Here is an 18,173-nt window from a genome sequence, read left to right on the forward strand (position 1 = left end):
CAAGACGATATTCACGGATATGTAGAAAATATTCGAGGATAAAGAATGTCGGACTAAAGTACCGGCACACTTCGATCGACGAATACGCGAGAGATCATCCACCTTCTTCCACAACGTTTCCAGCATTCACCAGAGAGTAGCGACGTTTCGAAGAAGATCGATCGAAGCTTGTAAAACGAGGAATAGCCGTGCTATAGCCATTCGAGATTATCCACAGGTGGAGACATCCACACGACTTCCGATGCAGCGCACTTTTACGCGATCAACAGCAGAGAAGTCCACGTGTCAGGCGGCGCGTCGAGAACCGGCCTGGCGACGAAGCCGGCGTACCCGGCTGCGATTTCCACGTTACCGGAGAGCGTCGTCGCGCCTCGCGTTTTCCACGCGTTTTATCGCAGCCCTCTCGACCCGCAACGACGATTCACACGGATACCTCCGTGTCACGAGCGGAAAATCGTACGCGAGCAATCGCAGGGCGCGCGAAACCGGCCGATCGTTCGCGGTCGACGAGACGAGCGTTTCCGTATTTTCCGCGAGCACGTTTTTGGCGGCGGTTTTGAGAGCGTCGCGACGCCGTCAGCGTCGGGGTGAGTCGTTCGTGTGCGACAGGGAGCGGCCGCGCGAACACTGGAACCAACCCATGCCTCCTCCACCACCGGCAACACAACCACCATCGACGATGCCGCACCCTCTCCTCCACTACCACCACTACCACCGTCGCCACCACCACCTCCACCACCGCCGCCGCCACTACCACCACCACCACCGCCACCACCACCACCGCTCCTACTGCTACAACTACCACCACCGTTCTACCACCATCGTCCTTGTCACCGCTGCGTTACACCACCACCATCACCGACCTACCCTCCGTCACTACCACCCACTCTATCTACCACCACCTTCTTCTACCATCACACTATCACCAGCCACCATCCTTACAACCACCATCAACGGCGACTCCACCATCGGCGCAACCCAGCACCGAATTCTCTCTCTGTCCTTCAACCACTATCCATTGCCACCAGAGCAGCTCTACCGGCACCGTTTCTCTTGTGTAGGTGGAATAACCTCTCGTCTATCCCCTCGACTACCGGTACACCAGGTAGATACTGACGACGGTACTACTATTCATCCCCCTTCTCTGCCTTTCTTCTACGCCCTCCAACTTCGAACTCTGCCATCCCTCGGATATACACCGTCGTCTACTCCCTTTCTCTCTCGTCTTCCCATCCTTTCTATCTTTCTAAGCCCCCAAACCAGTTTCTCTCGCTCTTCCGTACTCTTCTCCTACTATCCATAGCCTTTCTTCTTCCAGGTACATCGAAAGGCTCGTGTGTGCCCGGCTGGCTGGTGCGCCTACGCGCGTCTCTAGGCCAGCACGTACGACACACGCGAACGGGCGGGCTCGTGCGTGGTATTCCGGCCACCTTCGTCGCGAGTTGTACACAAGCGCGTTAGGCGTGCGTAATTACTCGTCGTCGTCGTTACACCCACGATGATACCAACCACGACGACTACTACGACGACGACTACGGTGGTTGTATGTTAATGAACGCCAACCTACTCTGGTAGTTTCTCGCTCTCTGGCGCCGGTCGATGGACTTGGTAAAGTAGTCCCGCGTGCAAGTTACGTCGTGCCCGTCGTAACGAACGCGATTGGCGAATAGCTCGCCACTGGGATCGCGCGTTCCTCGCTACCGATAATTTCGCCAGCTACGATTTTGTCGTCACAATGCGAACCGTTAATTATCGCCCGTCGACGTGTCGTCTCGCATGCGGTTCCGTCTAGGAAAATCGAATTCCAACGCGTGGCAACGTTTCGCCTCGTCGTCGCCGTTTTGTCGCCGTTTTGTCGCCTATCGTTCAATCGTTTGCACGCCGCTTACGTCTTCGATGACCGTGAACGATCGATGAATCGCGCCCGAAGGAGATCGAACTTTTGTCCAACCGTAAAACGAAAAACCGTAAAAATTGTAAATTGTTGGAGCTCGAAATTACGTTAAATTGGATAAATCGCGAAACAGCAGCTAATACGGACAAACAGCGATATCGATATCAATTACCACCGCGAAACTTGATCAACGTGAATTAAAGAAACGACCACAAAATGGCTAGTGTGTCGAGGCTAAATCGGTATCGACAAAACGCGGGACGAAACCAGCCGCGTTTCCACCTACCTAATAATCCTGTATGCAAACTGCAATTATCTGGTAGAAAGTTTAATTCCATCGTACGCGATCCGCGCGCTATTAATCGTCGTAACCAACCGGTCGGATATTAAATTCTGCGTCGACATGGATGACAAAAATAACTGTTGCGTTGCGTGGAGTGGCAGACGAGAGTAAACCGAAGAGGAAAAAGGAAAGGAAAGAAGAAAGAAGAGAAAAAGGCAGCACACGTAACTATCGATTGACCGAAACGCGCGGATGACAGGTTGAAAAAGCGCCATTTCGCGGTTGTCGAAACTGATTTCCGCGGCCAACGAGGAAACACTGCGATCCGATCGACGATCGCTCGTCTTCCATCGGCAGACGGTAGTAAAGTCGGGAGAAAAGAACGTCGACGACGGTGTTCGTTTCGGTAATGCTTTTCCACGGAATATGGCTGGAATATTTCGTTCGTCGACCGTGAAACGTGGGAAGGTGGGAGGGTGGGAGGAAGGGAGGAGGGTGGAAGAACGAGCGAAATTCCCCAAATCGTCTATTAGCCCAGGGGAAACCGCGCGCGATGTTTACCAAACGTTTGATAGGTCTGCAACGATCGTTGCTCTGGTCTAACCGTTTATAAAATTGGAAAAATTTCGTAGGAAAATTGGAACGTTGATATTCTAGGATAGGCTGATCGTAGTCTATTTCTATCGTTCTGTAAAAAATTCATGGTATTTTTATAAAAGCTTGTTCCTCGGTCGACGATATAATTGTCATAATAGACTTTTCTTATTTTCTCTCGACTCATCGCGAATTCTCCGACGCTGTTGTCGGCGTACAATTTCTTCGATTTATATTTTGTAAATTTAAAATTAGAATCTCGGTGTTGTTCTTTGCTTTTGATCGATAACACATTGGTAGCGTGATATCTCCGGTGCTTTGCAGTACAACGACCCGCAAGGTCTCTCGTATCAGAGAGTTTGATAAGTACACGCTGGCAATTTTTCCATCCCATTGTTGCAACGTGATTTACGTTCTCGTGTTCCGCGAGTACGGTAGTCTCATTGAAAGGGACACAAACGAAATGGAATGAATGCAAGTTTCGATCGAATCTCCTGTGCTGTCTCTCTGCCACTGTCTTCTTGCCTGCCGCCTCTCTCAGTCCGAGACAACGGAATCGCCCACTTACATGAAATATACGGCCAGGCAATATTTCAAGATCTCCTGGCGTAATAATACTATCGTACTTTCTAGGGCGTTACAGCCGGTACGCCGAACAACCATAAAAATTCAACGAACGAGATCGTTCCCTGCCGGTGTGGAACGTTATATGGACGAAGTTAAGCACCGCGCCTATACGTAATCTACCCTTATCTTCGCCAGCAGATTCGAGAACACTCTTATTCCGCAAAATGGTTTTCCTGTAAATCGTAGAAGAATCGCTCGGTGCGGGATAATCTCGCCTGACCGGTACAGCTTGCGATACTAATTTACCGCTCGTCGATGCGGACTCTCATCGAGAACACCGTCTTGCGGGCCGAGCTTTCGAGTTTGCGCGCCTCTTAATTTTCACCAAAACGCGCCTGCTCGTCGCAAGGTCTACCTTCGATCGAACATCATCGGCGATAAAAGCGAAGGAAAATGGAACGAAGAAAAAAAAAGGACGGAGCACGAGTACCTCGAAGAAGATCGTTACGGCGATTGGATTACCGTCACGGAGCAATCTATCCCGGAATATTAAGCAAAAGATTACGAGTTTTAAAAGTTGTACCGACTCTCGAAAGTTGGACGGTGTAAAGATACAAGTTTCCGTAGCGCTACCAAGCAAAGTAAAACGCCAGCAAAGAAGCCCTTCGATAATCGCCATCGATGATCCGAGCGAACGCAGCATATTCTCGCCAATCTGACAGAAATTTGATAAAGGAAGATTCGGGATCGAACGAGGATTTAGGTTGAACGTGTCGAGCGTGCATAACGGTGGCTCGTTCGTCCAAGGGAAAATCGTTAGCATTATCGCAATTTTCAACGAGTTTTGACGAAGTGCTCTGCCGTGCGTTGGACGTAGCGGCTCGCTCGTAAAACTCATAACCGGGACATTCTCGTTCTTTAACCCTGGCCTCTTCCCTGTCTCGGAATCGTTTCTGACCCTACGTGAAAAGAAACTTTAATAACTTCCTTCCTTGGAATTCTTTTCTCGCTTTTAATGAATGTCCCACCGGAGGGTGGAAGCCTCGAGACGCACTGAACGAAGGTAAGCTCGTTAGCGTTCGATTCGTTCACAGACATCGTGGAGATGCCAGGTTAAGAAACGCAGATCGGAAATGTACGCCTTAAGGTAAGTAGATTTAGAGAATCGGACGTTAAGTTATTAACGTACAGCTTTCCGCTCGGCTACGCGTTCAATTTCGTTTCCCTGTATCAACTTGAATAATTACTATCTATATTAACTCCCTGCAATGCTGACACTTTGAGCAAGCATTTCCTAATAGAATCCTGTCCTAATAATCCAACTTCTTGTCCTATTATTTCCCTAAAATTTCATTCCAATCACGAATAGTCCATTTTTCCCAAAATACGATATTTCATCCTGCGGATATCGAAATCCTATACTACTATTTAAGAATATTTTACACGATTACGAGACATCTACCTCTTTCATTTCCCATTCAAATTCTTAGAATGTCGATCCATCCGATTGGCAGATAACGCCGCTGTACACTCCTCAACGCGCAGACGAGCAAATGGATCAAACAAACGAGCGATTACGCTCTAAGCAAGCAAGATAATCGGGCATTGAACGAGCCGACCACTTTTCACGCACCACCAATTCCCTGCGTCGATCGACGTCGCTTACCTATGTTTTACGCGTGTAAACGCGCTGTAATAAATTCCGCTTTACGCAGAGGGCGCGCGTTATATTGTAATTTCCCCGCAAATGCGGTGTCGGCTTTGGAAATCCGGCCGGGACGTGATATCTCTCTTCGTCTCTCGTTCTCTCTTTCTCTGTCTTTCTCTCCGCCTCTTCCTCTCCATATCTCCTCTACTCTCTCGCGTACGCGCCGGTGATACGAATAATCGGATTTTCCATGGTTTTCAGCCGCGTTCGCACTCACCGGAAGTGCGAATCGCGATACGTCCTGGTGATGACGGTATTGTTCGCATTTGCCAGCGCGAAAATCGCACGCGCGATCCAGATGCATGGATTATAAAATATACGAAATATCCGGCGGGAGGAAAGAATTGTTAAGTAGCCCGTTGGTAACGAACGCGATAAACGCGTTTGCATTTCAATTCTAACGTGAAATGCGCAGTAAACGGTTGGCGAAGGCGAGAAAACAACGGGACGAGGAGCGTAAATCGCGTAAAATTGTATTTGGAGCTAACGGTAGGGCGAAGGGACAGCAGCGCTACCGTTCCGAGGGTTGTTATTGAGGGTGCAACTGGAAATGGATAACGTTGGAGACGGAGGGCCACGTCTTTGCGCTAAGTCGAAGTCGAAGTACGCGGGCAAAGTCGAGTTGGTACGATTTCACTGTTCGGGATATTTCGATATTCAGAGAGTTTTGCGATAGATTCTGTCAAGGATTTCAGGCTAAGTAAAATTGCAATTTTGATCGTCCAAAGAAATTTGTTCAATGTCTAAAAGCACTCGTCGTAAAGGTATAGGAAAAAGGTACCAGACAAAGCCATTCGTTGGAAAGGCCTTGTTTCCGCGAGAATTAAACGAACATTACGCTCGATGCTTCTGTTTTGCCACGAAACTCATTACGAACAATTCGGACGAGTCTTTTTCCAATCAACGTACATTTATTCCGCAGGTATTTCGATCCCCTTGGCCGCGCCCCGACAAACTTTAAGGTCGTCTACCGGAGGAAAGGAATTATCCTCCTTTGAATTTGTCTACTTTCGTTGCTAGTCTTATTTCAGGGGAACAAAGGATAGGGAGCAAAGAAGCTTTCTCAGAAGACTTCGCCTTTTTATACCATTCTGACGTGCCTTTGAATCTACCGCGAAGTATGTTTATCAGGAGCAAACCATTATCGATATAATTAGCAGATTAATGAAATTACTCGTAGCTTGAAACGTAAAATACAGAAATTCTAGTACTAACGGAGATTAATACAGGTTTTTAAAAACTAGAGAAAATACGTCAAAGAAATATCAAAGATCAAGATTGTTCGCAGATATCTTGTTTCATCATTTCTACGCTCACTCTGTTATTCTCGTTTCAAAAAAATTGTAAGAAACGTTGCGTCGTATAAGCGATTTACGACTGTCTGCGAGAACAACAACCTTACCATAGTATATATGGGCAAAAATGGAACGTTTAAAGTGCAGGTTGTTGGTCGAAACAATCTCCATAATAAGAATAAGTTGCAATCGCGTGGACGTGGAATGAGAAGGCTATGAAAAGGAACGAATAGGTAGGCTATGTACGAGCTTACGTCGCTTTACAATCTTCTTCTTTCCCTGGCCGCGTAAAATAACATAAAACGTTAGTAGGGAGAGGTGATTCGGTGATGTACGGATAAATGTACAAGAATGGACGTAACGACGCGACTCGAAGCAGATGTTGAAGAATGCCGGAGGAAAATCCATAGATCAGCCGGTGACGAGGAATCAATGGAAAAAGGGAGAGGAGGGGGCAGTAAATAAAATATATCGACACGCAGCCATTCCCGTGTACCGAAAGCAAATTCCCCAGGAGTATTTCCTTGGCTGCCGTATCGGAGACTGCGTGACGTGAATTATTAAAGTCGGATCCACAAGAACGCCGGTTGAAAAAACGAAGAAAGAGAGAAAGAAAAATCCTGCATCTTATCCTAGATATCCTCGATCGAAGATGCACGTACCATCGAAGAAAGGTTTCGCGATCCGTCGGTTTTCCCCCCTGGCCTCAAATACCACCATACGTCTTTTCCAACCGTTGACGTTCTTCTTTTCCTTTTTCGTTTCCGTGATTTCTCGCTGCACATCGAGCGTTTAAACGAAATTCGAAAATTAACTATCCCGATTGATTTTGCAGTTGATACGCGGGCTACTTACTTGACAAACGTTGATAAAAAGGCATCGCCAAAGATACGAATCTCTTGGCCAGAGCCGAAACGCGATTTTTATTTCGTTGTAGGAAAGTAGCTATAACGAAGAATGCAACGACCAAGGCAAGGCCACGTCGAGATACTTGGATGGAAACGAGCGCGTGCGAGGATGTGTAAACGTCAGACACACCCATGATTTATGACAACCAACGAAACGGTTATGCCGGAATACTTGGGCTCCGAAAATGAAAATGCTCGGATGACGCGTCCGTAAAATTGCCTCAGATGCATTTACTACGTGACGGGAATAGAACCGGTGCGCATTCAGCCCTACCGCTTTTTCTATGGAATCCCGTGATACGGCTAGAAAAACTGCGAATCGACTCTGACATTTCGTAAAGCGGCTCCCAAGTTTCATACTTCTACGCTCTTTTGTCTCGAGAAACGGAGATGTTTAAGACCGAAGTAACTTAACGGAGTTATGCAGAAAGAGCATCATACTTTGACTTTGCGAGCTTGTAGTACTCACTGAGAGATGTAAAAAAATGTGCAATCAAGATAAATCGTAAAGCTGATCGTTTCCCGTTAAAAACGCAACAAATTTTGCGTCCGTATGTTTCTATTCCGATGGGAAATTGACATTTGCGAATTCGGTGCGATCATGCGTTTACCGTTCGCTTCAAGCTCGCAACGTTGTTTCTTTATTCGCCGGAAAATATGCAAAAGATTCGGACGATTGATCGGACGGTTCCATTTAAATATCGATACGATGAATACGAAATTTGATACATCCAGATGATTGATTCTAAAACCTATGCTGATCGGACATTTTCGGCTTCTCTCAGCAAACGATGCGGGTTGGCAAAGTTTTCGACTCGCATTTTCTAACATTCTGTATGCGGCTAGATTACACGAAGACGTTTTGAATTCTCGAAGCTGATATCTTGAAAGTGTTTGAATGGCGCAGCGTCTGACAAATGGATAAATCGTGAGGCTGATACTACGTGGCCAGTCAGATCTCTCGACGTGAATCCATCGTGTTTTTGTTCGCGAGATCACCCGAGACTCACCTTCTGCCAGAGATCCACTGAAAATACCTACATTCTCCGGGAATCGAACGAGATTTCCAACAAAGCCGAGCAATTCGGAGTTGGACGCGTTGGATGGATCAAGAGATCAATGAAACCATGTTTTTGTAAAGAGTGTAACGTGACCGGTTTAAAAGAACGGGAACGATTTAAAAACCTAATATTCGCACGACTTCATAAATCACAAATTACCACTTTTATCTCGAAATAGAAAAGACGCAAAACGACAGCGTTTGTAACGGGGTTTTCCATTCTTATCGAAAACGCTCTTTACAATCGGTGCCATTAAACGTTAAATATTACAGGCGCGACGTAATGCTTTCCAGGCTGAAAGAACAACAGCAGCGGCGGTTGCAGCGAAATCACCTTAAGCCAAACTAATATGTAGTCTCGGCCACAAATTACATTGTATACGATGGCTTGTCGTTCAGGAAACCACAAAAGTTTGCGAGGCATCAAAGAAGAAAATGTGTCAAAAACAAGGAAAGAGAGAGAGGCACGGTATATTTTTAAATCCAATTAGCTCGTTAATGTCGTGATACAACTTCGACCATGCACGGAACGACGGAGCTCTGTCTTCTGCCGGAGGTAGAGCGAGCCTTTCCGAGAGAGAAAAAGCAATCTTCCCAAACAGCGACGCGGACCTTAAGCAACTTCGCTCTCGTCGTGTGTAATGGAGGAAGTATAATGTCTCCATCAACGATTTCCCATTATGTTTGTCGCGGCTGCTTCTTCTCCACTCTCGTTTTTTCTTCCCTCGAGTTCCTATGCGCCGCGAAACGTGCAACGAAAGCGGAAGAAAACGCACCTCTATCGTGGAATAAGCGTTCCTATTCGCCTGGCAACGAGTGCTCTTACGTCTCGAAATGCGTAGTCATCGTCGACCAAAGTGTTTCGATAGAGAACGGAATTTTAATCAAGATGGTTTAACAACTAATTTAAAGAAACTATTTCGAAGGAAAAATTGAAAGTTGCTTTGATTCCGGATTCGCTTCAAACACTGATAGAACAAATGTTTTATAGGCGTCTAACGTTTGACGTATTTATGTAATTCCGTGTAGCTTGATGAATTTCGAAATCAAAGCGCTAAAGCGGTAGCTGAAACCAAAGGGATTAGATCTTCAACTTGATCCCTCGACGATCTATTAATCTTCACTCTTAACACTTTCTCGTACACCGTCTCCGGTAGATCGACTTTAACATGCGAACCTGAAATTCTGCTATATCACACGGGAGGAATAAATCACGTTAAAGGAATCTGGTAAGAGTAAATGAAACAAGGGCGTAAACAGACAGAAGTTTATAAACAAACAAGGCGAATACTTAAATAAACAAGTGGAAAGCGAACAAATGGCGAGACTTGGAACCAACTAACCATGTATCTGGAATAATTAACAATTTACAATTAACGTTCTGCATCGAATAACAAAACTGCCTGCTTGAAAATCAAAGAGATGTTCTCTCGTTACCTGAAAGCCCGAGGCGAAAGGGTGTCAGCGGCTGAAACGTTCCGGACATACTTCATCCTCCGAGAGGAAGCGAAACACAGCTGGCAAGCTCCGCCGTTCCCCCATTAATTGACATAATTAAGCAATTAGGCGAGAAGCCGGAACGCGTACTGATACTTTAGTCGCAATAAGTTACCTAAAGTACGTATAATTTGGGAGATATGCAACGCTCTTAAGTCGCCATAGATTCGGGGTAATTGCGAAGTGGCGAGACGACCAAGTGGTGTGGTAGCCGTCCCTTATACGTGCAAATTTTGTCCAGAAAAGTACGTGAACCACTTCTACAGGAACGAGAGAAACACCGAGATTCGACTCTGAATCTTAAAAAGCTTACGAAAGAAACGACCGATTAAACAGATCTACCGATCGACAAACATTGATATCGCGCTTCGAGGGAGAATAAAATGTTTTCCTACCATTTGCAACTCGTGTTTACGCCTTCCACGTGGTTAAACGTCGTTGTTTGGAACAGCGAAAATGCTTCGTCTGCGTTGCGTATAGCAAACTTTGTGGATGGGTGAATTATCTTCTAGCGTTTGCTACTCCGTTTTCTGTTCTTTCCTCTTGCTCGTTCGCGTTTGATTTGCCGCGAGAATAAAGATTACAATTATTACGATCGAAAAGACTGGACAAACACTCGGTTAATCAGGATAGTGGACAAGACAATAGCGGACAAATGGGTATGGATGGCGAGTGGACGTGTTTACTCGGTATCAATCGCTTCTGTATATTTACTTGGAAAATACAACATCGTATGTATGCCACATTCCACTTCGTATAGCTTTATTACCAACTACATCTTGCGTTTTTCTAAGCGTGTGATTTTTGCAAGGTTTCTATACGATGTGCCATTTATCACGCGAAATATCTTTCAACGAATCATAGGGGAGGCTATAAAAGTTAGGTCAATCGTACTCTTCCACTCGGTGAGTCGTCAAAATTGAATAACCCTTGGCTCGCGAAGCGAATGGGTACTTTCCAAGAAGCAGAGCCTTGCTTCATCGACTCCATTATGAAACATCATCCGTATAAAGAGAATGCCAAGTTCCGACTTCCTCGCAACAGGTTGCGGTTTTCGCCTATCAACGCCTCTACTGTCTCATTTTCGGAAAATAAAATACATCGGCTCTTTCGGGTATATCGGTACAATTTCTGCTACCTCCTTTGTTTCACGATTGTTTTTTTCAACACCTGCCTGCGGTCAACGTAAATATTGCAAATATATAATATATATAAGTATTTTTAGGAAGCTGATAATCTTTCTTTTGAACTGAAAAAAAAAAGGGCAAAAGGCTGTTCGCACTAACGTTAAAACATGTTTTACCCTCTACCGGACTAAGGCGTTGAACCGGAATTAAGCAAACACAGAAGCAACAAAATTTTAACGAACCAACGTGAAAATGACCGGAGCAGTTTCATCGGTAGATTTGATGAAAAAATATCGAAAAATCAAATCGGAAAATTGACTTTGACACCGGAGACTGCACGTTACGCAACCGTAAAATTCCCTGAAATATTCTTTCGCGTTGTAATGTTAAAAATCCGGAACGTTTGTAACGGGCATGCGTCGACTACGTAACGCGACAAGAATAGGGTGCGTTATTGGCACGGTTTATAGCCAGAGGGATGCGTGCACAGTGCGCGTGTATTCGTCCTATCGTGGTGCACACGTGGTGAATACACGCGTACATAGAAACGCTGTCGGCTTTGAAGTGGCTCTTGCCTTCATTCCTGGGGTACAAGTCGGTTGCTATCTCGCACACCGTCCTATCGCCATGGTCGACGGATGTATGTCCCAAAAGCCGCACGCAGGAATGCAATGCCGAGAGGCTTCCGAACCAACCTCGAGAACGCACCGCCCGTGCTGAATTATCGTCAACCAAAAACGATCCGACCAGCTGTTAACGCGCTTGTATAATTGTTATTAATATATCCGCGATTTTCCATCTACCGTATGAAGCAGCTCGAATATGTAGGAATCTGTTTATGCAAATGGAATGGTTACGCCCAGTGAATCCCGTACGGAGTGAATTTTGGTAAATACACGGATGTGAATATCGACGTTGTTGTTATTTCTCTTTCACGGATTTGGAGGCTGCGTGAATTGGAAATTGCAGTTGCAAATATAATAAAGTAAAGGTCGCGGCCGGAAAGAGCGTGATAGACACGTTTCTATTGATTTTCCGATTTTAACGAACTGTACGATTAAACGGGAGAGCTTAATACGACGTTTAAATGTAACAAAGAAAACAACCAGTTTCGAAGCTGTGGGCCTCCTGATAGGAATATCTGAAAGGTAAGTTGAAAAGTTTCAAGGGGACAAAAAAGGACGCGTTCGGCTTCATCGAACGATTTTGGTAATACGACATTGACTGACAGCGCAACGAACTCTAAATGTGTTCGTCTGCGAAAATTAGGTAACGCGACCTTCTTTCCCTGTAATCTTGAAACTATTACGACGACGATATAAATATTTCAAATCGCTGGTAATTTGAATTTGACAGAGTTCTTTCCTCGGTTTTAAAATGTCAGAAGTTCTATTTAATTTTAGAATCATCTAATTGATATCTCTTCCTCTGCATATAATCATGAATCGAGCTCGCGTTATAATTATTTTGCACGAAAAGCAGAAACTATATTCGCCATTCGACAGGAAATATTTGAGGCAAACGATCGCGGCTCGCTTTACATTCTTACAACACTCAGTCCCGGAAACGATTTCACACCTGGAGTTAATTTGCCTTCCGGTTTCGCCAGACCCGAATCTGCCACCCTATCCAGCTAATAGAGGGGTTTAATTAACGACACGGAAGAATTTAATTCCGCGAGCGAGAGTTTTGGCAACAATGCCGAAGGAGATCAGGTATTCGATCAAGCGACGCCAGTTTCGCGACACGGTTCGAGACAATGCGTGGAATTTCCCTCAAAGAAAGACTGTACGTAACCGTCGGGATAAAAGCGAGAACAATGGCTTATCTCGAGACATTTTCTATCGTTTTTCGTCTCCATCTGGTGCGTTACTCGTCGATAGTCACGAAAGTATCAGCGACGAATAGGAAATCCGGCGGAAAAAGAATCAACGCCACGTATATATCAGCCGATTGCATTCATCCGCGTACAACATCTGTCTGAGAAATAAACTGGTACGCGATATGAGAATCTGAACGACCATTGTACTTCAAGACGAAGCGATACTTTCTGACTGAAACGTTAGCTTCGATGCACTTTGAAACCTTCGAAAAGATTCCACGGTAATTTTACGCGGAGATAGGAAACGTTCACGTAAAGTAGAAGGGAACTCTGAATGTTTCATGAAGTCGTTTTTGCACGGTTAACTTTTGACGATATCATCGGACGTTCCTCGCGTATTTCTTTTCCCCGAGAAACGAGAGCACGACGTTTAATAGATTTCAAGTGGAATCTTCGCTAATCGCAGATATCGTATTTGCTTTATATTCGAATACTCGCAACGTCGAATGGTAATGTAAATCGGTGCATCGACGATAGAATATTTTCGATTTACTTTCAATTACAAAGAAATCGTAATATCCGATTTGTTCGTCTATCCAATTTCCTACCTACGAGGAACGAGATACACGTGGTTGGTTAGTGATTCAACGTATAATATAAAAAGTTAGAAAGGCGTTTCTACGTAGAAACAAAGTAGAAGAAGGCACGGAGCAATTCGGGCATGTAATGCAGGGGATGCATAGAAGAAATGGCGGTGAAACGCGAGAGCGTTAGCATGTCAGTGTTTCGTGCTGGTAATTAAAGGCTGCGAGGGAACAGCAGCACTTCAGACTAGGTGGGCATTTGCCGCGGTTTGATAACGTGACCGTTATGAAAAATCTGCTGTGGAGAGGTTGGCCGAAATACGGCCGCCTTTCGATATACCCGAGGTTGCCGTGTCGAGCCACTTCAGCATCGGTTCAATCTCGAGGAGGCACGTGCACGCCAGCCAAGACGGAAAACCAGACATCGGGCTGCTACCCGTAAACCGACAGCTTGCGAGTACGAGCGATTTTTAGATCGATAAAACGGCCACCTTTTTATTTTTCTATGCACCGCCGAACGATAAACTTGGCCAACTTTGGACGCACAATTTTTCTTCCAGTATATACGTTCCGATCAAGTTAAAGAGAGACGAATTACAAGTTTTCACCTCGATGTCGCAAGTTCCATACGAAGTGGAGTTTTTACAAGGATATGAAGTAGTGCCACGACACCGAATATTTTTCTTTCCTCTCCATTCAAATTGTACCAGATTGTGCTATTATTATTGCACGATCAGTGTCGTATACTTTGTATCGAGGAACAAGAATTTCTTCGATCTCTACCGTATTATTCATTGACGTCGTGAAATTATTAACGCAACTGAACGAAAAATTCACCGATTCCATGGAAACGATGTGTACGATCGCCGTACTGCGAATGTTTGCGCGTATATATAAAACTGAAAGATGCAAAAACGTATCATCGAAGAAGATATTGTAGTATCGTGACTACTATAGTTAGTTTATTAATGATAAGTAGATTGAACAGGTGTTAATTGTACAGAGAATAATGTTCGTTAAACATGAACTAATCGCAGCAAACGTATAATAATCAGCACAACTAAATAATTAATCGACGGCTCGACTCTCATCGACGCAATCCGCACTCTTTCACATCTCAACTCGTACTGTTATTAATTCGTTCTTTGTCCCCTAGCAACCCCTACATACATGCTCAGCCACCGCTCGTTTATAATTCGCACGACACCCCCCAGGCCCCTCATCCATGATACTACAACGTAAAATAATATGTTTTAAGCGAAAGAAAGAAAAGACGCTGGATTCGTTGGTACTTTCTTATATCTACGAAAGACACGAATTTGCGTCAACATTCATTATTCTGATAATTCTGACAATCGCGCGAAACCAAGACATTTAATAGCGTGAAATATGGTAAAAGAGGGCGCAGGTGCGATTAATAAGAATGCTGGAGGAGAAACGTAGCTTGCGACGCGTAACGCAAGAGACGGGAACCAACTGGTTGATACGCCTGGTATGCGAACCCTTTCTTCCCTATTTCACGCAGAGTGGGCGGCCTGCTGAAAACAATGGACGAAAGAATCGTCTGGCTATAATGCACGGGCGCAGTACCAGACGAGACTGACAAGTACCGGCACGCTAATATAGAAGGAACAATGCGACATCGGCGGGAGAGAGAGAGAGTTTTCCAGGGCTCTTGAAACAATTAACGGCATCGCCGTTAATCTCCGCGCTCGACCCTCTATTGCGTCAATCCGCGCCAGATTCGCGGGGATTTAAAAAGTTTCCGAATCAATCGGATCCCTCGCCTCGCCCCAAACGGTTAGCCGAGCTAATTTCCAATCCACCCAGATAGACCAAAGAGTCGTCAATTAACGGCTGGAATTACCGTTGAGAAAATATTCGGCAGTCGATGCTTGTCGTGTGATCGAGAATCGAGTACCAGCGTTACGGTATGGGAAACGCACGTGGAACGATCCGAAGAACTCGCACCGTTAGATTAGCACGCTCGATGCCGCGTAGAAAGTCGATTGCGTGTGAGATCTTTAAAAATCGAAGAATCGTCGGAGTTTAAACTTCTTAAACTTCTTAAATGAAATCGCGTCAGTGCTTTGCCGTTGATTGCTTCGAGCGCGGTTATTACATGATTATGATTACTATGACTATATAAATTTATTTATTTATTTACTGATTGTCCCGTACAGTTATATCGTTAAATTTAAGAATATAATCCCAGAAGCGGGATCATAATCATTTCCTGAGCATTCGCTTTCAGTGGATCATTAGACTCACAAATTGCTGCTCTTTTCAGTGCATTCGTAAATCGTTTCGCTTCGATAGAGCTCTATCGAACATAGAAATTATTTGCCTCGCTTTCAAGTGCCGATTAAATTTAAAAAAAGAAAGAAACGCGACGGTAGTCGACCAAAGCGAAGGCAAAAAACGACCGTCAAAGTGTTAAACGAGAATAAATTATTCTATTTTATTTTATATTTCACGAGCAAGAGCTGTCTATAACCTAATATTCCTACTATATCATTAGGATGATGTTCGGATATCCGATCACTTATTACGGAATCAAGTTGCGGGTAGAAGAAAAGACAAATTGACGATTTCATAAGAACATCGCTGACAGAGGAGAAATCCTTTGCACGCGATCCGTTCAATCGGACGTAAGAAACGATTGAAAAGAACGGCTTGGAGCAAGATACTTCGTATAATAAGTAGCTGTCCCGTGGAACAGATGGTTCAATTTATTACAGACTTTGGTCGAACAATCAAGGCCGATAATTAAACTTCTGAAATTTGCCGGGGCCTGAAAAGTGCTTGGCAAGCAGTAACCGTGCACCCTTATCAATTGCGACGACAAAAACTTATTAAGGTCGTTGGCTATCGATACGGATATCGATCTTCCGCAATGACGATATTCTCATTACCAATCTCGTCCTACGTTCATTTCACGATTTAACCGGTAATAAATTATCACCTGTCCTAACGAATAGCGCTCGTAATTCGAAATACTCGGGAATTGTAAGCTGTAAATAACCGTGTAACGGGAATTAGGTTGGAGCGAGTCGAATTAAATGGAAAGGCGAAATAAAAATTTCTGAAAGCTGAAACGGGTTAAAATAGGGGAAAAGAGAATGAGCTTACCTTTGCCGTGCACTTGCTGTCTATTGGTGTCCGCACGCAGCGCTTCCGCGGTATGCACCAGCTCGTCCAGCTGCGGCTTTTTCTGTCCCAGCTCTCGTAGGACATCCTGCGCAAGCAAACCAGACACTCGTGGATTAATATCGTATTTAAAACGTTGTACCTACGATTTTCAAAATTGCCTACGTATTAAAATAAAACAGCCTTGTTTGCTCAGTTTTTATTTACTTCTTCAGCGATCTACGAATTACAGAAATTTTCCCCATTTTTCAAACGGAACCAGATTAAAGATAAAACAATTAGCTGTTAAAATCGTCGACAGGTCGGATCGCAACGACAGTTTCGGATTTTTATTTTATGGAACGTTTTTTCGGACTTTTATCCAGGAAGGAGGAAAAATATTCAGAAATATCAGCGAAGCGAAAACGTTTCCATCAAACGTTCCGCGAAAGCTTCGGGTCGATCACCTGTTTCTGCCTCTTCGTTGTAGCTGCTTTCCGCTACACGGGCCTATCGATCGGTCGTAGACATCCTAGAAACCGAGCTACCGTTTTCGCAGTCCATTGTTACAAGCACAGGGGCCCAGGCTTTTTGAAAACCTAATTAGCATATTGCGAACGAAACGCGTATTATTACCCGGCTCTGTCATCCCGTGTAATTATGTCGCGTAATAAAATCACGCGAAACGACAACTAATTAAAACTTGTCGCTTTATATTCGATGGAAGATACAAATGCAGATGACTTACTCGCATCGTTGTTACTTCTCCGTGCGAAAGGGTAAACATCGAACAATAATGAACGAACGTCAAACCTTTCAAACAGAAAACCTGACCAAAATCGGGCATATTTTAAGATAATTAAAAATATGAATTAACGTAATGGGATCGAACAGCGATGCAAGAGACATTTTCTCGCGAATGTAAATAAAAGTAGCGTACGATAAAAAATAAATAGAGAAATCTGAGAAATCGTAGATAATGTAAAAAGTATAGCTTTAAGATAAAAATGTTACTAATAACTCGATGTTCGTTACTCGAAGCAAATTTTCCCTCGCGTGATAAAGCTAGACAACGATCTCTGAATAAAATATGCAAATAAGCGTGTACGCTGGAAGGAGCAACGAAAAGCTCAGGGCTCTTTGCCTTACCTTACGCGTAACAAGAACCGAAGAAATTCGCCTTTGTGCGTCAGCTTCGATCAATGTATGTACGTACTTATTTCCCGTTGACAGGTACGATATTCTCGTCACTGGCGTTCAACGTTCGCGTTCTATTAAACGTCTCGTTCATCACGCGTAAAAGAATATGAAAGAAGAATTAAGGAAGAAGAAAGGTAAAACAGAATGCGAATGTTCGGCGAAGAAAGTGACGGTGGCGTGCGGTGCCGTATTCAAAGGAAAATGTTTACCGAACCAGAGGTGCTCTGCGGATTACGAAAACAATAACCGTGTTAAGTCTTGCTAATCTGCAGCAGGCCGAGATAAAAGGACAAGCCGAACGACTGGCTGCCTCGCGCTTCACTACACCGAATTCTAATCCTGTTCTCGCGTTCTCGCCTAACGATCAAATTAATTTTCCTATGGTCGACTAACCGTGAAACGTTCAACCTCCCTCCGTTCCGCGAAAAGGGAACGCTGTTCATTTAACGTCATTACGTTTCCTTCCGTTGGTAACGGTGAACTGCGCGATGAGAGTGGAATTCAG

At 44.6% G+C, this 18,173-nt stretch overlaps 1 protein-coding gene across 9 annotated transcripts in view; it reads right to left on the reverse strand.

Moving 5' to 3' along the window:
• LOC122571259 (dystrophin, isoforms A/C/F/G/H) overlaps window positions 1-18,173 on the reverse strand; it is a 438,419-nt gene that overhangs the window by 322,607 nt on the left and 97,639 nt on the right. For all 9 annotated transcript variants that reach the window (XM_043734851.1, XM_043734846.1, XM_043734833.1 and 6 more), the window contains one exon: window positions 16,472-16,577. In XM_043734851.1, the coding sequence (XP_043590786.1) occupies window positions 16,472-16,577 (106 nt within the window). The remainder of the gene's footprint in view (window positions 1-16,471; window positions 16,578-18,173) is intronic.

Source organism: Bombus pyrosoma, linkage group LG1, assembly GCF_014825855.1.
Source record: "Bombus pyrosoma isolate SC7728 linkage group LG1, ASM1482585v1, whole genome shotgun sequence".
Taxonomy (NCBI): Eukaryota; Metazoa; Arthropoda; class Insecta; order Hymenoptera; family Apidae; genus Bombus; species Bombus pyrosoma.